The 22597-nt window shown below is 51.1% G+C and overlaps 1 protein-coding gene across 3 annotated transcripts in view; it reads left to right on the top strand.

The window, feature by feature from the left end:
* Nucleotides 1–22597, top strand: part of CPAP (centrosome assembly and centriole elongation protein) — a 521976-nt gene that overhangs the window by 28848 nt on the left and 470531 nt on the right. For all 3 annotated transcript variants that reach the window (XM_085621543.1, XM_085621542.1, XM_085621541.1), the window contains exon 2: nucleotides 6337–6811. In XM_085621543.1, the coding sequence (XP_085477669.1) occupies nucleotides 6428–6811 (384 nt within the window). In that variant the 5' untranslated portion in view covers nucleotides 6337–6427. The remainder of the gene's footprint in view (nucleotides 1–6336; nucleotides 6812–22597) is intronic.

Raw genomic sequence — 22597 nt, 5'->3', positions numbered from 1 at the left:
AATAAATTATGAGTATTACCCCTCGTTCTCTCAGATACTTGACCACAGGTTTTAGTAACTTGGTGAAACACTAAGGGGCGGACGAGAGGCCAAAGGGCATGGCTGAAAATTCGAACCACTGGTCTCTCCATTGGAATTGAAGGAACCTCCGGTGAGGAGGAAAAATAGGCACCGCCAGGTACGCGTCTTTCAAATCCAGACGTACCTTCCAATCCTTTTCCAACGTGATGTCCCTCAATAAATGTATGTCTTCCATTTTGAAATGGCGATACACTACCCAGGAATTGAATTCCCTCCGATTGAGCACCAGTCTGAAACCTTTTTTCCTTTTTGGGCACTAGAAAGATGGTACTTGCTAAACCTAGCGGATGAGGAATTGTGTGCACAATTGCCCCCTTTTCCAACAATGACTGAACCTCGTCGTCCTATGAAAAACATCTCTGCATGGGAAAAATGTTGGGGAGGAGGTATCTGGACCTGATGAGGTGAGGCATAGAACTCTATCTGAAACCCTCTTACCGTCTGAAGGATCTTGTGTGAGCTTGCCCGACATATTGTGGAACAGAGCAATCCGACCTCCCACCTTGGTGTCCCCAGCTTGCATTAAGCTTACCTGAGTAAGAGGTGTCTCCGGAGGAATTATTCTGTCCTCTGTAACCTATGTTCTGTCGCCCTCTGTCACCGCAATTGCGGGAAGGGTAGAACTTTGAACGCTGGGCACCACCTATGCCACGTTGCTCGAAGCCTCGAGAGGTCTGGTTATATCCGCGGCCGGTCGCTCGACCCCTGAAGCGTCCGGCCCTGTTAAAAAGGCCTGTATGAAAAACTTTTTTAATGTTCGCTTGAGCCTTATCCAGGGCGGAGAATGTGTTCACATATTTCCGCATCTCCTTCACGAATTTCTCCCCGAACAGCATGCCGTTAGCAAGCGTGCCTGGTTCAGTGTTCGCCATTTCTTCAAGTTGTGGATCAATGCGCATAAGGAAGAACCTCCTCCGTTCCGCTGAAAGGGCGCAGTTTGCGTTCCCTAGGAAACACATAGCTCGCTGCGCCCACTCCAGAACCTCCGTGAGGTCCAATGGAGTGTTTGAATCTTTGGCGGTGACCGCTGCATCCAATATCTTAGTCAGGGGTCCGGTCACGTCAAGGAGTTTATCCTGACAGTCCCTTCTTGGGATCCTTCACGAACTTCTTCATAAAAGGGGCCATGTTCGGGTCTATTTCTGGGGTGTCTGCCACTTTTCCCATCAGAGATGGTCTGGGACTTTCGGAACGTAAGGTGGCCCTCACTCCCTGTTTGAAACCTCTCCCGAGATTGTCCTGCACATAGTGTGCCACCTCGACACAGGGAACCGACTCAGTGGATCTTGGGTGTATAATGTTTCTGGGGTCAAACAAAAGGTTTTTATTGACCGGCTTGTCTTCGACATTGTGGGATTTGCGTTTCCGCTTCTTTACCTTCTGTGAACCCTGCGACTCCTGATCTGAGTCAGACGTGTCAGGCGCGGCAGGAGACGACTCTTCAGGCTCCTCCGTCTGCTTCACGGGCGCTTTACGCGCCTTGGAAGAACTCACAAAACCATGGTTGTGCATCACATTACGGGCCATTTGAGCAAGGACCTCAGCCGAGGTGTGACCAGAGGTCTCTCCTTGCACAGCACCGAACTTATGTTTGCCATAATTCTTCAATGGCTTGGTAAAAGGCTGTAACGCCTTAACGCCCTATTTACAGAGCTCTGGACGTGGGTATCCAGGGCTTCAACCAATTGCTCCTCCATATGGTGCTCTTCAGGTTCATCATATTCTGCATACTCATTAAACTCAACCCACTGATCTTCCTCCTCGGCGAAGAACGCCATTGTTGCTGCAGGAGATCTGAAGGAGCTTTAGGAGGGAAGAAACCCAGGGGTGTTCTTGTCTGCACAGGCACTGTTGAAACTGCCCCTATACTGAACACCAACTGTAATTAATTAGACCAAAGACGGAATTGTGGAAGAAAGAGACCGTGGCCTCACATCGCCTTTGAAAAAGGAGATTGTTATTTCTGAAACGCGTCAGTCAGATGAAAAGGGAGAATTCCGGACTGAAATGCTCGCTTTATCCAGAAATAAAGTTGTTGTGCAACTCACCTGTATTGGAGTGTGGACTTGTTTGCAGGGCAAAGTTTGGGGATATATATATATCTCCAAGGCAAGCTTCTCCACCTAGGGCCGCCGAACACACAGCGGGTGCAACCAAGAAAGTGGGGGTGGAACCCGCTAGTTTCACAACTACTACCAAAAACGTTCGGTGCACTCCCGGGGTGTTTGATGAAGGCTTTTTAACATCCGCAGATTTATTGCGGGTGTCCGTCATATGGCACATCATCCCAGGCTTTGAAGCCTCGACCTTAGTTGATCGGCAGAGTGGGGGGGGGGGTTCACAATTCCTAACAGGCTCCAGCACACTCCAGTTCGCAATCAAGTAAGTTTTTATTTGTGGATATAGATCTCCTTTGGGTCAGCCCTCTTCTGCCTTTGGTTTGTCTGAGTGTTATTTACACTTCTCCATCCATCACAGTGTATTGCATGGGGTTGTGTTTAAGACCACCAAAGTCATTGGTTCTCTTGCTCTATGAATGGTGGCATATTCTGTATAATGTGCAGATCAACCTGAAAATGAGTGCACTTCAGTGTCCGTGCTGGTCCCAGGTCAGTGCTAACGATTTGCTTGCTTGCTGCTTTATTTAATCTACAATGTGCTGCACTCCACGCACCACATGATAGCCAGTATAGTCCAGCTACAAAGGGCTATAAGGCTATTAGAACATTCTGCCACTAGAGGGCAGAATGTTCGAACAAAGAAAACAATGGTGTCTGGAACCAGAGGGGGTTAAAATCCCCTTGAGCTCTGAGAGGCCTTTGTTCACAGCAATAGCTGTGAACAAACGCAACATTGGAATGTTGCTCTGTGGGCCTTTACCGCCCGTAGAAGCACGGAGCACTCCATTGTATTCATTAGAGTTCTCCACATTCTAATGTTCTAACCCAGGGATAATGCAGTAATGGGCAGTGCATGCATGATGAATGATTTGCTTGATATGTGTGTGCCAATAAGTGGTATAATACATGATGGATGTTGTGCAGTGCGTGCCTGTTAAATGTATGTATGTACGTGCGTGCGTGCCTACGAGCAATACAGGAAGGATACAGTGCTGTGCGTGTATGTTGTATACATGCACTGGGTGTATGTGTGCCTGTCAATGGCAGAGTACATGGAGGGCCCTGGATTCCATTGGGGAGAACCAAGCATTCATGGTGAAACGTGAGGAGAGGAGGTAGAAAAATCCCTCCAGACAGATTTTTGTATTGCATTCCTTTAAGCTGGGTAGGACACCCACTGGAGAGTGGAGAGCTAGGCTTCCCCTGTACACTTTAAAGGGTGCTCTTTGATTCAGTGAAAGGGTCTCAAGGAAGGGGCCCGGGCACATCTCAAGAAGGAGATTGGGCTGATAAGAGAATCATAAACAATAGGGCTGGGCCCCTGGGTTAGTCTTTTGATACACATATCACTGTGGCTGACATCCAGGTGTAAACTCAAGTCACTCTCATGACCTGTGTTGTGGGGGCTATCTGCTTTTGAGTCGCCTCTGCTGTGACGGACTGCTTTCAAGAGGGCAGGGTAGTAGGCACTTCAAATGGAAGCAGGCCCCCAACAAAAACTTCAAAGGCTCAGACTTTAAATCACATTTGGTGTCTGGTAATGGACTAAGAATGGAAGCTTGAGTCCCCACAAAATTGTCATCTGCCAAGCAGCTAGACAGCTGTGTGAGGAGAAGACGATTTGCAAGTTCACTGCCTGTGACCAGGACTGAAGGCCAAGGCCTGCTTGGTGAGGGGATATCACCCAGGGAATCCAAGACCCCTTGCCCTGGAGCCTCGAGCACCAGCGCCTCCCTGATTGCCAAGACTAGTGTGACGTGTGAGGAAGAGGAGAGCTATGGAGGGAGCAAGGTCCAGTGGGGAGCCCTGTCAAGTGGAATGGAGATGGGTACTATACCGATCTGGTAGTTTTTCTTAGGCAGGATGAACCCTTGTATGTCAGAGGAGGGCCACAGTGAATTAAGCTGTGTACATTGCTGCGCCGATCGGGCTGGAGCCCGTGGTAGTGAGGAGCTTATTTTTCATCATCAGACGTTTCCCGAAACCAAAAGAGTGAAATGCACACGAACTGGAAAGGAGGAGGAAGAGAAAGACGCTAAAAACATCACCAAGGGAGAAAGCAGGAAGCTGCAAGAGTGATTGATCTAAAGGGGCAGAAGTGTCTGGCAGTGGATCAAAGAGGGCTGAAGTGGATTCAGTACTACACAGCCTTAGTATTCGGTGCTTTAGCATTTAATGGGACAGGTTGCGGGCTTCTGAGCAGCACATTGGGCACTGGCACTCATTATTTGACAAATCTAAGCACTGGCTGTGGGTAAGACTGATTTTGGGCCAGTCGGCCGAGGAAACTTGCTTGGTAGTTAGTGCTTTGACACTAGAGCACTGTTGACTTTACAAAAGAGTCATAGTGGACTCTTGAGACTCAGAATACTAGTGGGCTTACCCCAGATGCTGCCTAAAGTGAACGGGGAACAACCACTTATCTTGTGGAGGGAATGGGATCCAGGGACTCCCTAAATACACTAGAGTCCTGACCTACTGGGGACTGAGGAGTAGTTGTTTGCGAATGTCATATTTTGCTTTATGTAGAAAACAGTAAAAAAAAAAAAAAAAACGTTATCACAAAAGTACTTGGCTCGACAATCATTTATTGCTGCTACTGTGCGCATGTTGAGTTGTAAAACTATGTTCACACCACAGTATCCACCCATCCCCAAGGGAGCATTGGACAGCTTGAACCACGTTACTAGTGGGAGTCAAGTGCAGAAGGGGTACCAGAGGAGGGCAGGATACTCCCCTATCCTTTGTCCAGTTTCGCACCAGAATGGGAACCAAGGGTTCCTGAACTGGCTCAAACCAGAGTATGCAAGGAGCGGCCTTAAATGCAGTCTTGTGGAGCTGCAAAGCACCCCACTCCAGCCCAATACACTAAGTCCTGTCTGGGAGTTGGTCACACCTCCCTGCAACAGAAACCTATTGATCTACCTTCCCCTGCTCAAGCTCAGCTAAGCAGCAGGAGGGCAGACTTGTGTGTATGGTCGGCAACAGCACTAGCTTGCTGGCTGACACTAAAAGGCTGTAACCGGGCCCCCAGTACATGGGATCATACCTCCAACACCAGGATTGGTGTTGGGATATGATTCCAACATGTTTAATACCAAACATGACCGGGTTCAGAGCAACCCCTATATTGTTAGATCGCTCGTAATGACTGATGCCCACAATATGTCTTAAAATGGCTGACTGCACTTACCAAGCCTGGAGAATCGACTCCGGGGTTTGTAGGGGTGTCCGGCTCATGCAGGGGCACCCTCACACTTATAACCAAGCACCCTGCCCTCTGGACTAAAGGGTTTACCATTGGGGTGACTTATAGGTTTTAAGTGTACTGACCTCAGATATAAGGAAGCTTATATCTATCCTCACACAGGCTGCAATAGCAGGCCTGTAGTCTAAGGTTAAATGGACTCCCATGGGTGGCACAGTACGTGCTGCAGCCCATGGGAGACCCCTGGTGTACCTATGCCCTGGGTACCTTAGTACTATATACTAGGGACTTGTAAAGTTACACCAGTAGCTAGTTGTGGAGGTACAAAAGTACTTACCAAAGTCATTTTGGAGAGAGAGCACAGATGCTGGGGTCCTGATTGGCAGGATCCTAGCAGACTACCGTCAAAACACACTGACACCAGGCAAAAAGGGGGGGCAATCAGGAAAGCAGATCCTATTTTCCTACTTCACTTCACTGACCGTTTTGACCAGGTCTTCTGTGTTGTGTGGGATTTGTGAATTATTGAATTGGATTTAGTCGAAACACTAGTGAAATGATTAAATTCAGCACCTAAAATTAAATTTTGTAATGTCATTCATGAACGTAGACGCTGTGAGGTTGAGTTCATTTTGGAAGTAGAGATACAGGTTTAATAAAATATGCCCGGAGTATTTGAGCCTTGAATATTTTTCTTTGTAAAAGATGGAAACATGTACATGCTTGTTTTTTTGCTTTTTTAATAGGATGTAATCTGGAAGATAATTGCATTTCTCACTTATTTGCCAACAAAGTAGTGCTTTAAATCTTTACATTTATGATTTTATGGGACGTAGTGCTGAAGTGGGCGATGGCCAGATACTTCTTGGGTATCTAACACACTTTGTTTTGCTATGTGCTAAATATTATTTCTGTCTCCTTTTACAGATACCCATGTTAAAAATCACTGCTACGTGAATCTGATTGAACCCTCGAAAGCACTCGTTCAGCTTTGAGGCTAAATGTTAAAGCAAACGAAATGCCATCATCTACTGATTTAAATATGGAGCACAACTTTTTATCACAGTGGATGTCTAATGATTCTCGGGCTGGAGTAATACTTAATCCCACTTTCCCTAAATTGGGAAGCAAGCAAGACAGTCCACTTTCTGAAAGCTTGCATTTCACAGACGGTTTAAGTGAAAACTTCCCACATGATGCACACCACTTAGATGATGGGAATGTTTATGGAGCGGATTTGGAAGAAGATAAAATTAACTTTGTTGCCATGCATGAGCAGATGGTACCCAATGAAGACCTGTCTGTTGGTTGGGAAGACAACAGTCGTGATTTTACACCTGATGAGGACTGCATTCTAAAAGGATTTGGTCAAAGTGATCCTCTTTTAAAAAAACTTGAGCAGGTAAGAAATAAGATCTTTTTTGACAAAGCAATGCTTTATCCTGTTCTGCAAGTCTGTGTTAATGCCTAAAGATTATTACCGAGCAGTTGATTGGAATATCGTTATGTTAAGTTCAGTTCATGTGTCTGTAGTCAGAGGAATCTGATACAGATTACTCACACTTCTTTATTAACTTGGGAACACATACCTTGTTCACGGGAATAAACACAGTTCATTCACCTTAAACCTTGGATAAGGTGACCATTTCAGCCTGGTGGTTACTTATAGAAGCAGTTGTTAGGGTATAGTGCTAGAGCGGTTATATAGATTTGGGAACTTGTAAGGGGTCCATGAGCATCAGGCTAATCACGTAAGTACACAAACCTGCATTACACTAGCATTAAAGATGATCATGAAGTCATGGCAAACTAATGTTTCTTTTGTTCTCTCTTCGTTCCTAATGTTTTTGAAGACTGCACAACCTTTAATGGTCCAATTGAAAAGAGCCACTTTGTGTGTCTGTGTGTGTGTGTGTGTGTGTGTGTGTGTGTGTGTATGTATGTATGTATGTATACATATGTATATGTTTGTGTGTGTGTGTGTGTGTATTCACTGAAAAAAACAAAGTTTACAGGAACGTTATAGTTAGGAAATGGAATAAAAAAAAAAAAAAAGTAAAAATTCACTGAGAAAACAATAGGTTACAGGGACGTTATAGTTAGGCTCAGATTTCACTCTTACAAAACCATTGAAATTCAGCTGTTATAGTCATCTGAGCTAACTATAACTTACATCCCTGTAATGCACTGCTTATGACCTCACATATTTCATCACTCATGAAATTGTCAGTGACATCACTCATGACATATCAAATAACATCACTGTGTTTCGTAAAAGTTTCTGAGACTTAAAGATATACAGTAAGCTACTGCAGAAGGTAAATTAATATTCTTTCTAAACTAGTAATGTGTGATACTGTTTCTAACATGTATCATCTGAGTGGGTGTGTGACTGTCTGTATCAGTGTGTGGTTGTGTGAGAGGATATATAGCTGAATAAGGGGGTATGTGAGTAGCTGTATGCTGGTGTGCATTACTGTGTGATTGGCTGTATGGGTGAGTGAGTGGGTGCCTTAGTGGCTATATGGGTGGGGGAGTGTGTGAGTGGCTGTTTTGGTGGCTGTGTGAGTGACTCTGGGGGGGTGGGGTATTATGTTAGTGGGTAAATTAGTGGCTGTTTGAATGGATGTTTGGGTAAGTGAGTGTGTGTGGGGGCGTGGCCAGACCACCAGCCACGTAGCGCTGTAGCTCCCCCAGCCACCCGTCATCCATGCCAAAAAACATAATTCCGGTAACATCCTACCTGCTGAAATGACTCTATAGAAGGTATGCCGCTGCCCGCGTCCCGCGCAGGGGGACATCAGCAGGGCAGCCTTCTAGTGGCCGCCCGTCGGAGCCTCCCCCCCCTTGTTCCGCCTCGCGTGAGGCCGCACCTCGGGGAGGGGAGGCCCCCAATGGGATTGTCCGGGGGAGGCGTGCCGCTAGGGTGGGCGAGGCTAGCCCCCCCTTTTTAGGCGCCTCACCCCCTCTGTTCGTCCTCTGCTTCCGGCGCGCTCCTCCAGGCCACGCGCGATACGGGTCCATTGTCTGGCGTCGGTTCTTCCGCTGTCGGGTCCTGGCGTCGGCATTTTCCGGTGAGTGCAGGGGTGTTGTTGCCCCCTCCCACGTAGTCTTTTGCCGGCGGTGTGGGATATGCGGGGGACAGTCGGGCGCCGTGGCAGTTGTCCCGGGCCCCATTTGGAGTGGGGGTCGGATTTGTCCAGTGAGTGGTTCCCTGGTTGCCCGTGTGGGGTCCTTCTACCGAATCCATCCAGGGTCAGCGGGGTTAGGCGCGGAAGCAATGGCCAAGTGAAACTTGATGGGGCGAGAGAGCGAGAGCGGGGCAGCTGTCGGCGCCTGTGGCTTCTGCTTGCTAGCACCGTGCGGAGGGTTGATGTGCCTGCTGCAAAGCGCGTGTGCCGATTGTGGTGCAGTTTGGCTTCGTGGGTCATCCCCGTTTGGACACTGCCTCCGGTTGGGTCGGTCCACGTGGGTCGGTCGGCTCTGAGGGGAAGCCCCTTTAGAGCGCGAGCGATATGGTGGCGGGCCCACTACCCCCCCTGGTATTGCACGCCCGCGCTTCGTGAGGTTTGCAACGCGCTGTATGGGTTTACTTACAATTCGATGTCGGGCGGTGTTCGCGTACAAAGGGTTGGGATTTCTGTTGACTTGGTTGTTTGTGCGGAGTATTCTGCCTGCTGCGAGGCGCGGGTGCCGATTGTGATGCGATTTGGCCTCGTGGATCGTCCCCGTTGGGACAAGGTGGCGTCGCTGCGCTGATCTCCGGGCGGCAAAGAAGCACGTGGTTCAGCCCCAGCATGTGGAATGTTGACGAGGCACAGTTCTATTTTTGACAGTTATGCCAGTGTTCGATGCCGATCTTCTTGTGAGGAATGCACTTCATTTCTTCCAAATGCGTATCTGAATGTGCGTCATTACAGATTCACTCAAAAAATATATATCTTGTGCCGTCAAAATCCAGAACGATCCTGCCGGGCTCACTAAGTTAGTATGAGCAGTAGGCCCTCCAATAGCGTCTTCCTGCCCTCCTAGCAGCCCCGAGAAAACAGGTCTGAGGGTAAAAATGTAAACATGCTCAATACTGCAAGTCTACTGGACGGGGGATCACCACAACCTACCCACTGCAGCACACCACACGACCCCAAACCCCACGCATGAAATCCATCTGTGGGCTCTCCAACAAGGACACTGGGCTTCTGTCATGGAGCGGTTTAGGGCCGTCTGCGAGGGGATTCGCTATGCACTTGCATCTACTATAATTAGGTCATAAAACATACACAAATTCTTATCTGTGATATATTCTTTATGTTAATATATTCTGCTTGAGGGTCGTTTTCTCTCGCAGGCACCTGGCTTTGCAGATATTTGCATCTACAAAATATAGCACTTAATAGGTCATGCAGCCACACCAGCAAGGACCTTGACAATTATACTTGGCATCAACTAAATGTTCCTTTAGTAGGAGTAAATTAAACTAAAGATATATAATGTATGCTTTGGTCTGCTCATTTGCACAGCATGTCAGTGCAACAACGTCTTCTGGAGCTTTAGATTGCACCAATCCCTATATCGCGATATTGCGGCCATGTTAAGATGTTGCTGCTTTTCCCGTCTCGGGCGATGGTCTCAACCCCTCCCGCGATGGTCATATGGCGCCCTGCGCGCGGGAATATGTCCGGGTCCTGGGTTACGGCAGTGCAAGCCCCAGGAGGGTCAAAAACGCCCCCGGAATTTTGGTTAGGACAAAGGGGGGTACAAGACCGGCGGCCCATGATATATTGACCCCCCCCTACCGTCCATCATTCGCCCGGGGGAAAGACTCACGTCCACGACTGGAGAGGTGATGTCGGGCCCTTGTGTTGCGGGTGCGCTGTAGCTACAACGCCATCCCCATCTCCTTGTCCGACCGGGAATACAAGCAGGAGGTTTCCATGCGAGCCCCAACAGAGAAGCGAGCAGAATCCACACAAACGTGTGGTTCGAGGAAATACCCTCAACGTTCCAAAATTGTTATATGTTGGGGATGATTGACATAATGGTGATTGCAGCCGACCATGAGCTAAGTCGTCAGCTATTCTGGGCAAATCAAACAATCTCCCGATGTTTGGAACTGTATGGGGTTCCCCGGGGTTGCAGCCAATCATTCACTGTGACCATCGCGGCACTAACTGTCATGAATATATACGGGGCACGCATGACACAGCTCAGCGCGGGAGTATGTGTTAACAGTCAACCCCAGACATACGTCATGTTAGTTAGGTGTGTGTACTACAGCTCCTGAAGTACGGTGAATATGCGACCGAACACAGCTGCCGACTTTAAAACTCGGTAACTAGGTTTGGATCCCAGCGTCTGGTCACCACCCCGTGATTCTAGACATAATCTCTTATTCCTCCCGTGCCGAGAAACACAAAAGCACAAAACGAAACTGACCCTATGTACAGTAATCCGGTGCTTATGCAAAGCGGTGTAATATCCTTGGGCCAAGCTCGCGCCACATAATACTGCAAAATTAAAAGAATCTTCTGTCCTCGAATATCTCCGGCTGTCTGATTTCACACAAGTGCAATCACTTTGCACTCAAAGCCCCCCCCCCCCCCCCCCTGAACCTATTCATTCTGCAGTCCCGAGGGGAGGAGGAGAGGGGGGCTGAAGGGTATGAGCTATGTCTATAGAGATAACACTCGTAATGAGCTACTTTGAAATATCGCGACGAGTTTCCGTCTCTTTATGCAGGTTATGTTGTTTGTAATTATACATTGTATATTTGTTGACAGCTATGTAGAGCGCCCTGACATGGGCAATGACGAAGGACACGCGTTTCAAATAATTGAATGAAGGTGTTTATTTCCGGAGTTTTTATTTTGTGTCCCGAAACAAAGGCCTTGAGTGGAGGTCTCCTTCACCCACCACAGGCTGCTTCTGTGCGTGGGGAGCAGCTCGGGTCGGTTGCCCTACCCCCAAAAATGCCTTGTTACCCATGCCATATTTTCCAGCCTGAGAAACAGATTTAGGTGCTGCTCCTCCCGCTCAGCCTCTCCTTGGAGCCAGGGAGGTGGGAAACGTTCACAAATTTAGTCCTCGAGCTGAGAGATGTATTCTTCGGCAGCTCAGTCAGTCATATTGGCTTTATCCGGAGTCGTGATAAAAGCCGTCCATTTAGCAGTTACGTTAAAATGTTTTGTCCTGCTGAGAAATCATGCACCCCTCGCAGCAGCAGCAGCAATTCAGGAACCATGACGCTATCTATACATCACCTTTGTAGACAAAGTGGTAATTAAAACCTTCTTCGTGCTAGGATATGAAGGGAATCGATGGATTGACGAATTCAGCTATGGTTCAGTTCTGGCTCCATATGTAGGTGCTAGATCTTCCCATAATTACGTTAGGAAGATCTGCAGGGGCATCGCAAAGAAAGTTAGGAACACCAGTAACGTCTAAGCTGAACGGCAGTGGGGCCAAAAGACATCCTTTGTTAGTCTGCCCTGGGCTCCTGAGTAATGTTGCAAATTAATGCCGTCATTTACGGGTTGCAGAACAGGACCCATAATTTAGCCCACTAAACGCTGGCTCGCAGGGGCAGGGCACCTATAACAGCGAAGGGAGGAAGGGGGGCTCTGGCAGCGACGAAAGCCTCCCCAGAGCTGTGGCGGAGTTACAGGGCGATCTGGAGGCAGAAGGGTACAGTAAGGGTACCTCTGCGACAGGCGGTACAGTAAGGGTACCCCTGTCCGGCACAGTAAGGGTGCCCGAGCCAAGGTCCGGGAGCCAAAGGAGGTTCTGCGAAGACCGCGTCGGCGCCCCGTTAGTCCTTCGGGCGGTTGGGGGGCCTGACCAACCGGGGGTGTGCCACAACACGCTCCGCCCCCGTCAAAAGGGGCGGGAGTATGCGACAGATCACGTGATCCAAAGAATGATCTGAAAATATGTGCCGCACTGCAGGGCATCGACCCACCGTGCATGCTGGCTCGACAGGCGGGCGGAGCAGCGAGGGGCTGCTTGCCCTGGATCGCCCGTAAGATAACCCACTTATCGTCATACTTATGTTGTATGAAATAAACCTGCAGCAGTTCTTCACCCACAATGAAAGTGTCAGTGTAATCTATGGGTGACGTCTGTGCATGCGTGTTGAGTGGAGCTGATGACGGTGTGGTCACTATGCCGCTGCCCGCGTCAGGGGACATCAGCAGGGCAGCCTTCTAGTGGCCGCCCGTCGGAGCCTCCCCCCCCTTGTTCCGCCTCGCGTGAGGCCGCACCTCGGGGAGGGGAGGCCCCCAATGGGATTGTCCGGGGGAGGCGTGCCGCTAGGGTGGGCGAGGCTAGCCCCCCCTTTTTAGGCGCCTCACCCCCTCTGTTCGTCCTCTGCTTCCGGCGCGCTCCTCCTGGCCACGCGCATTCCCACCCTTTCCGCTTACCCTGCGCAGCGGAGGTAGCGCGCTATTGGAATGTTTTAATGTTTTTTCTTGCGTTGCAGGCGGAGTTACAGGGCGATCTGGAGGCAGAAGGGTACAGTAAGGGTACCTCTGCGACAGGCGGTACAGTAAGGGTACCCCTGTCCGGCACAGTAAGGGTGCCCGAGCCAAGGTCCGGGAGCCAAAGGAGGTTCTGCGAAGACCGCGACGGCGCCCCGTTAGTCCTTCGGGCGGTTGGGGGGCCTGACCAACCGGGGGTGTGCCACAACACGCTCCGCCCCCGTCAAAAGGGGCGGGAGTATGCGACAGATCACGTGATCCAAAGAATGATCTGAAAATATGTGCCGCACTGCAGGGCATCGACCCACCGTGCGTGCTGGCTCGACAGGCGGGCGGAGCAGCGAGGGGCTGCTTGCCCTGGATCACCCGTAAGATAACCCACTTATCGTCATACTTATGTTGTATGAAATAAACCTGCAGCAGTTCTTCACCCACAATGAAAGTGTCAGTGTAATCTATGGGTGACGTCTGTGCATGCGTGTTGAGTGGAGCGGATGACGGTGTGGTCACTAAGGTACGGAGCGAAGTATTGCGGGCACGGAGGTTGTGGAGACTAATGTGCAGTGAAGGAGCGGGCCGCGGTGCCCTGTCAGACAGGCTGCGGCCAGCGGTGAGCAGCAGCGTGATGCGGCCCAGCGGTGAATACGGAGGCGCCTGCTCCATCTGTGGATGGAGCGACGAGGGACCACGCACCGGGGACAGGGGCACATTAAGGGAGGAGCGACCTGGAGCTCCCAAGAAGAAAGGGCCTCGCTGTAGAAGTCCCGGGACCCAACGAAGAAGGCGGAGGGCAGGAAAACACACCAAGTTGCAGGTAAGCTGGCCCGGGTACCCCCCAGAGGCGCCGTGGTGACAGGGGCCACAGGCGAGTCTGGGGGACGGCTGCCTGGGGCGGCCGACTGCGTGCCTCGGCGTCTACACACCCCAAGGCCTAGCTGAGGCCCAGCTGCTGGCCAGTGAGAGGCACTCTGTGCTGCAGTCAGAGTAGCGCGCACAACGGAATATCGTCGGGATTGGCAGGGGGCGGACACAACCACATTGGGAAGTGTCACAGGGGGGCTTGCGGCATAGGCCCTGCAAGTGGAAAGCGGGGTTGTTCTGCATTTCCCCCAATCCCGTTGAAGAATTAAAAAAGCCAGACTGGCCAGAGATAGGCGGTACAACAAGGGCCTCATCCCCCCCCCTCCTTCCCCCCCACCCCCGGCATAGAGATACAAAGCGAGCACTGCAGAGATGGGAGCGCATAGACATTCGCTCCTTCGCACAACAGCCCAGTACAGGGAACTAAATAAGCGGCGATCGGCCAGGCAGGCCCTTTGAAACTGGGAGCCCCCGCCAAGTGAAGAAGACACAATAGCAGTAACCCAGATTATACTGCCAACGCGGTGTACAGCATAGACCCCACCCCTGGCATTGGTTGCTGAGGCGGAGGGTCCTCTGGTCTGTGTGAACAAGGGAACCCAACTACAGACTAGGCAATTGTCTGTGGGGACCCTAAGCAGAAATGCCTGCAATTTGAAAAATTCAAAGGCCCGCTGAAGAACCAGGGGGCGAACATGGCTGAAAGTGGCGGAGCAGCGGGCTCCGCACCCATGGAACCGGCAAGGCCAGACGCGCTCATGCTTGAACTTCGTGCGAGTTTCAAGACCCTCAATGGGCGGTATCCCAGAGACCATAAACACAGGGCGTTTAGACATTACCTAGACTTAACATTAATACCATGGAATGTCGGGGGACTGAACAAAGCGCATAAAGGCAAGCAAGTCCTACATTACCTACAAAGACACCTGGCAGACATAACCTTTCTACAGGAGACACATCTCTTCCCCCTTCCCCCCCCCCCACAATCACCGGTATTTGCAACTACATTGGGACACATTTTGCAGGTTATAGCAACTACGCCAGGGGGACAGACACCCTCCTACACAAACTAATACCTTTCCAACAGTTAATGACCTGGGTAGACAATGAGGGTCGCTATCTTCTAGTGGAGGGCCGTCTTTGTCAAGAATTCCTGTCATGCGAGGGGAGGAAAACGGTAACCAGCGAAAACGGACTACATCTCCCAGGATGCTTAGCGGTTGAGAGGTTATGTAAACAGGAGAGCTGTTACATAACTCAAGGAAAACACGCCCTTATGTAAAACAGGAGAGCTGTTACATAACTCAAGGAAAACACGCCCTTATGTAAACAGGAGAGCTGTTACATAACTCAAGGAAAACACGCCCTTATGTAAACAGGAGAGCTGTTACATAACACAAGGAAAACACGCCCTTATGTAAACAGGAGAGCTGTTACATAACTCAAGGAAAACAACGCCCTATAAAGGGAGGAACCGGGAGGTACAACGCTGTCGGATATTGTGTTTACACCGACGTACCTGCTTAGTGAAGAGCAGTGTTCAGGAGTGGTGCTCCAGTAAGGTAAGAACGGAGGTAGGTCGAGTCGTTACTCCCTGGGCCGTGTCTTGCCCCATCGTCACCTGTGAAGGACCCGGAAGCTCTACCGGATAACCATTGAGCTTCGCTTTTTGACTCGGCTGAGTCAAAGCGCAGTGGCGCTTTTGCTGGTTGGAGTCGTAACTCCCAGCCCGACCAGAGATACAGGGACTGCCAGCTGTAACGCACACCAGGAGGTGTTTGCCGCGTTACAGACTCGGAAGTCCACAGGATCGATCGAGCGGCTGCTCTCGGTTCAGTCTTCTTTGCTTGTGATTGGGGTATCGGTGACGCATCACCAGGAGGTGACTCCGCGTCCCGGTGCAGTCTGAGGAAGAGGTTGAGCGGCTGCTCCCTTCAGGTAGAGACCCCGGCTGGGTGTTTCCCTGACTCCTCGATTCTCCCCAACACTCTTCGTGCCCCTCACAGCCTACCGATTGGCATTGTCGGCCATTTCATTTCTGCCCTCTGTTGGCATACGCCGGGATCGGCGTATATGCAGAGGACGGTTAGGACCATCCGTGCTGTGGGCTGGTAACGTACTTAGCCTGGAGGATTCCAGTGACTATAACCTTTGTTTATTCCTTGTATTATTTTTGCCTTCATTAAAATAACTAAACCTTCACAAGTGGTTGCGTTCTCATTATCGTGTCTGTTAAACGATCCTGAGACGTTCAGGGCGTTAGTCTTGTGGCGCACCCCATAGCCCTGAACATTACGCTCCGGACACTGACAGTCCGGACTTTTCTCATAATTTACAGGCGCAATTAGACCAGGTAGAAGCAGACTATGTTTTCATGGGGGGGTGACTTCAACCTGGTCCTAGATCCTCAACGAAATAGCGCGGCCAAGACCCTGGACCCTAAGCTACGGGCATGACTTGGCGCTGGCAGAGCTCTGTGACACATATAATTTAGTGGATATTTGGAGGAACAGACATCCAGTAGATGCATCCTACACACTACGCGGCCCCCACGACACATGGACACGATTGGATTATTGGCAGGCCTATCTTACCACCCCCTGGTTCCCTTAAACTCTGCTTACCCATAGCAGGCGGAGTTGAACGACAATTGAGGTTCCCGGGGTTGGCATTGAGAGACGAGGTATTCCAGTCTGAGCTGCGCACAGCTATAGTAGAGTACTTTGAGCTGAATAAAGGGTCGGTGTTGTCCTGTTCCACACTATGGGAAGCATTTAAAGCATATGCGAAAGGGGTTTGCATTGCCAAACATGCAGGGATACTTAAGATTTGAGGTGTACACTATTCCGACTCGAGGCGCTGGACCGGTAGCATAGGCCCCAAGAAACACAGGTGACCTTACACTACCGAGTGGTCTTACTAGCAGAGTTCCATGAAGCGGTAGAGAGGGAGACACACTTTTTAAGTAAATATGCCATTGCAAGGAAATGCAGTGAGGGGAGCCGAATATTACAACTACCTAGAATTCAGCCATACATCACTTGCCTCCGAAATGGAGATGGTACCCTAATAACTGACACACTAGCTATCCAAAAATAAATTATTGCATTCTACTCTGATCTATACACAACCCGCATCACGGACGATGTAGATTGAAGGACACGTTACCTAGAGGAGATAGCAATGGTGTGGCTCAGCTCCGCACACCAGCAATTTCTGGGGCAACCCTTTACAACGGAGGAAATCACCCAAGCAATTGATGCATCGGAGGGCATAAAGGCACCAGTGTTAGACGGATACACCGGGGTCTTTTATAAGAGATACAAACATCTGCTTGCCCCACACCTCCTCGAAGTACATAGGGAGTCCCTGGATAATGGTATACTGCCCCCCACACTACGTGAGGCGGTAATCGTACTGTTTCCAAAACCTGGCAAAGATCGGCAGCTGTGTGGATCATATAGGCTGCTTTCCCTACTGAATTTCGACAATAATATTCTGGCCAAAATGATTGCCAAACGTTATTCTGCCCTGCTTGACCAAATAATAGCACAGGCGCAGACTGGATTCGTACCACACTGGTCAACGGCCCTGAACCATTGCACGTTTTTTTGGTACTACACAGAATTGCACCCGAAATACCTGCCGTAGCAATATTTTTAGATGCTGAAAAAGCATTCGACTCCGTGGAATAGCCATTCCTGCTGCCCACGTTACGAAAGATGGGTATGCCGAAGGGGTACATTGCGCTCATAACCTTGTTCTGTACTCAGCCCACAGTGAGACTTTGACTGAACAGGACTCTGACACTCCCTTTCCCTTAAAATGTGGCACACGACCGGGGTGCCGACTGTTACCCCCGTTATTCATTATTGCCTTTGACCCATTAGTATGACACCTGCAAGAGCACCACCTACACAGGGGGCCGCAATTTAAACCAGACCCACTGCTGATCACACTGTACGCAGATGACATTATCCTTTACATCCGACGGCCCAGTGAATACCTAGGCCCGTACTGGAAGAGGTAGTTCGCTATGGTAGGCTATCAGGGAAGCTATAAGGAGACTGAGCAGACTGTGAGACTGAACTACGGACCCGCGATGGCAAAGTTAAACATGCAGGTAGAACATTGGCTGAACCTCCCATTGTCTCTAACCGGACGAGTGGCTATTATTAAAATGGTAGTCCTGCGTAAATTCTTGTACGTATTTCAGAATATTCCCCTTCCGCTTACTAAAGCATTCTTTAGCACGTTACGTACCACTCTCACTCACCTGGTCTGGGTGTGCAAACAGCCCAGGGTAGGCTGGGACACGATGACCCTACCATACAAATGTGGGGGGTTCGAGGTCCCCAACTTACAGCTATACTACTTGGCAGCACAGTTTTGCACAACACTGGTACCACCCAGATGTGGTCCCGTATACAGACCGAAGGTAGACCTTGCTGACCCGACTCCTCTGGCAGTGCTGTTACCAAACTGCCTGCCCAGAGACCCCAAAGACATTCAAATGGTATCGACAACCAGCTGGGCCTGGAAAAGACTGGCCCAAATAACCGGCCGCTGTACTCGTCCAATATCCCGCTGATAGGCAGCCCATGGCTGGCCATCACGCAGGAGGCGCTGGTTTGCCGCACCCTCAATAAGTACTCTCTTACCACTATGGGAGACGTTTTCCCTGGGGGGCATGTGTACTTGAGGACAGAAGAGGCCAGGTTTAGAGGGGTTCCATATATGGATCAGTTTGTCCTGAGTAGATTGCAGGGAGCCTTAAGATCCCAGATACTCAGTTTCCCACTGGAATCAGACAACTCTGCCCCCCTCCCCCCCCCCCCCCCCCCCCAACACAAATCATCTCCGACTCGGGAGGGGTACACTTAGTATCTAAACTGTATTAAACCAGTATAAACCGACTCCCCAGCAAGGACTCCAGGGTTAGGGAGGAATGGGACATTGCTTGAAAAATCCCAGACTCCCAGTGGAACTACTGTTGTGAGCAGACCAGGAAAATATCCCTTAATCATAAACGCAAGCTACTTCACTTCAAATTTCTAAGGCGCGGCTATGCTACACCGGACAAACTGCACAAGATAGATCCAATGTGGGCACCAACATGTCCCAAATGCAACGCACCGGACGCAGGTTTTGCACAAGCGACATGGAACTGTACCAAGAGCAAAGGCTACTGGGGGGGGAGGAGATATTTACGGCTCTATCGCAAATGGTCCATAGCACCCTCGCACTAACACTAGAAGTGGCACTAAAGGGCTATGTATACGAAATCCCTAAAACCATACGGTGTTTCGCAGCGATCACTCTCCTCCTTGCAAACGGGTGATAGCAGTTCACTGGGGGAGTAGACACACTCCTACACAGAAGGCATGGCTCAACAGTTTAGTTCACTGTACCACCAATAGTGACCTATACGCCGACTTGCAACCGATAACATCCAGGCCACGAGACATCTGGCAACTGCTGCAACAGTATCTCCTGGAAAGGGCTAGCACCCAATATCCCCCGTTTCAAGAACAGGGTGATACATCGAAAAAACACATGCGGATGTGTGACACATAACTGATTGAGGGGGCGAGGAGGGGGAGGGAAGACACCCCCTTCCCCCCTAAAGACATAGCGGACATAAAAGAGGAACCTATACTAAATGAGCAAATTTGGAAATATCCGGTAGGGCTGTATATGGTATATGTTATGTTAAAATCACTTATAAAGCGCGCAGCTGCCCCAACGAAGGGGCGTCCCGGCGCTAGTAGCAGTTTCTAGAAGAAGAAAAAATGATTAAGCCATGGGAAAGAGAAAGGTTTTTATAGCTTTCCGAAAGGAGGTCAGACATTCCAGGCTGCGGATCTTTAGAGGAAGGGAGTTCCATAGCTTGGCTGCCAAGAGACGAAAAGACTTGCCCCCAGCTCTCGATCTCTTGACTCTGGGAACAGATTCTAGGATCAATTCAGAAGAGCGCAGCATACGGCTAGGGATGTACGGGGTGATCAAGTCAGACAAGATCTCGGGGGTGGAGAGTTTTAAGATTTTAAAAGTGAGACATAGGGATTTGTAGTCAACCCTTTTTGAGATAGGCAGCCAATGAAGGCGTAGGACAGCCCCAGTTCTGTAGTAGGGGATCTCTGTGTATAGTCATAATCTAGTGAATAGTCCCGCCCATGTGCTGGACCCCGGAGCAATAAAAATAATCTCTTAAGTTGTCAAATCATGCAGACCTGCATCCAAGCTTAAGAGAGAATTTCAAAGACAGATAATGCAGCCTATATCCACAGGTTACACTGTCCAGCACTTCAAATAGAAAGAATTCCACCAGCAACCACCAACAGCACTGCCTGTCCAGCTTTTTCCATAGAGAAAGAAACCTGCCTCTTCCAGCACAAGCCTCTGGAATGATAGAGAGGAAGGAATGGACAGACAAGCCCCATAGGCTGCCATTATGTGGCTCAAAACAGGATACTGTGCCTTTAAGAAAACTTTCCCAGAATGCCCAGCAGGTCCCTTTTACTTTCAGTTCTTTTTTCCGGCTCCTGCTAGCAGGATCCTGGAGCATTGAGCTCTCCTTTTTCAAGGGTTATTGGTTACTTTTCAAGTGATCTAAAAGTGTTAGTGAAGTTCCTTTCCTTCTGGTGTGTCAGCATGCCTAGCTTGTTCGACAAGTGTCCTGATTGTGAAAGGAAAAAGGCTAAATCAGACCCACACAGGGTGTGTATAGTCTGCCTTCCCCAGTCCCACGTGCCTGAGGATTGTGAGATCTGCAGCTCTTTTTCAGCCAGGACCCTGAGAGAGAGGATGAAGATCAGGCTCCAGGTCCTGGAGGACAGAAGGCTGAAGGCACGAGGTAGGTCTGGAGGGGCTGATTCAGCCCGCGCTGAGGCCTCTGGGGGGCTCCCCAGGGGCAGGAAGACCAGCAAGCGTCCCCTCTCCCCGTCGACGGCGGCGTCGAGAGGGATGACTACGGCCTGTTCGCCATCCCCCCAGGGCTCTGGGGAGAAGCGGCGTCGACGGTCGACGTCGAAGGAGCTGAACAGGCCGCCATCGACGACATCGGCATCTTCTGCGACGTCGACGTCGCCGTCAAGCCATCGGCGTCGAGGTCCGGCCCGGCGTCGGCGCTCGCCGTCGAGGGGAGAGCGCCGATCGCCGTCGGCGAAGAGACGAAGGTCGCCGTCGAGGCGGCGGTCACCGTCGAAGCGATCGACGTCACGAAGATCGACGTCACGAAGATCGACGTCACGAAGATCGACGTCACGAAGATCGACGTCGAGGAGGCGGCCACCGTCGAGGCGGCGGTCGACGTCGAAGAGGGGCTCGTCTTCGAGACGGCGCAGGGAGAGCCCTGACGCCAGGAGTAAGAGGGGAACGGAGTCGCCGGGATCGGTGTACTCCGTGGTGTATACACCCCCTCGGAACCCTACGCCACCACCACCACCGACTCCTCCTCCTCCTCCACCACCACCACCACCTCCACCTCCACCGCCTCGTTCTATACCACCTCGCACTCCGTTGGGGCCGTCTGCAGTTCCGCCGTGGTCGGTCTCCCTGCCCAGGTACCCGACTCCACCGCAGGGGACGCCGAGGCCGCGACATCCACGGTCGCCGGGCCCGGCTAGACCGGCGGACAGGCCGAAGCTGAGGAGGTCGCGGAGCCATAGGCAGTAGTCATCAACATCAGGACGGCGCCATAGGAGGCACAGGTCCAGGTCGCGCACACGGTCCTCGGCCAGGGATTTCTCGCCGACGCTGTCGGACTCACCGGGGACTAGGGTGTCTCCTGTGGACGATCTAGTCTCCTTCCAGGAGGTGCTGCTGCGGGGGGCAGCCAAATTGGGTATCACAGTGACGGTGCCGACACCCACGACGTCCGTGATATTCGAGACTCTACACAAAAAACACCTGTCTCGCCCCCTGCTGCCTCTAGTACCGGGACTGGTGGAGCCCGCGTTGGAGTTGTTCCTCACTCCCGCGGTGACGAAATCTGCCCCCTCACGGCTCATGAAAAAGTATCTGGCCCCGGACTCGGACCCTGCTTTTTTACGGATGGACCCGAAGCCGGACTCTGTCATCCTGACGGCGGCGAGGAAACAGCATGCAACCGCACCTTCATCGACGGTTCCGCCCGACAAGGAAAGCCGCTGGCTGGACTCGGTGGGCAGGAAGGTGTGTGGGACCGCGTCTACCACCATGAAGGCGGCGAGTGCGGGGGCGCTGTTGGGGCGTTACGACCGAGCCCTGTGGGAGTCCCTCCAACAGTATGCGGACTTGCTGCCTCGGGACAGGAAGGAGGACTTCCTTGAAACGGTGCGAGAGGGGATGCTGGTTTCGAACCAGGTCATCAGTGCGGCAGCGGATGTCTCCTTGTTGGCGGCGCACTCCTACTGTCATGGCGTCCACAAAAGGCGTCACTCGTGGCTGCGCCTGACGTCTCTCAAGCCAGAGGCTCAGCACAGAGTAGCCAATTTGCCCTTCTCGGGGGAAACCCTGTTTGGTAAACATGCGGATGATGAGATGGCCCGCATGAAGGCGGAGGCGGAGACCCTGACGGCTGTCGGGTTGGAGAAGGCCGAGAAGAAGAAGCGCCCGTTCCAGAGACGGTTCGGGTCTGAGGGCGTGGGCAGGGTTCGGGACAGCAGCAGCACCAACAGCAGCAGTTCCGGAAACCCTTCCAGAAACACCAGAGGGGTAGAGGAGGCCAGCAGGCCGCTACTACTACCAAGGGCCCGACCGGGTCTCGACCCTGAGCGGTTACTTCCCCTCCCTGCAACCATTACCCACTCCAATGGAGGGAAGCATTCAATTTTTTCCGGCAGAGTGGAGAAAAATTACTCGGGACAAGTGGG

The sequence above is a fragment of the Triturus cristatus genome, chromosome 8 (assembly GCF_964204655.1).
Source record: "Triturus cristatus chromosome 8, aTriCri1.1, whole genome shotgun sequence".
NCBI classification, from domain to species: domain Eukaryota; kingdom Metazoa; phylum Chordata; class Amphibia; order Caudata; family Salamandridae; genus Triturus; species Triturus cristatus.
This window is presented reverse-complemented; position numbering and strand designations above follow the sequence as displayed.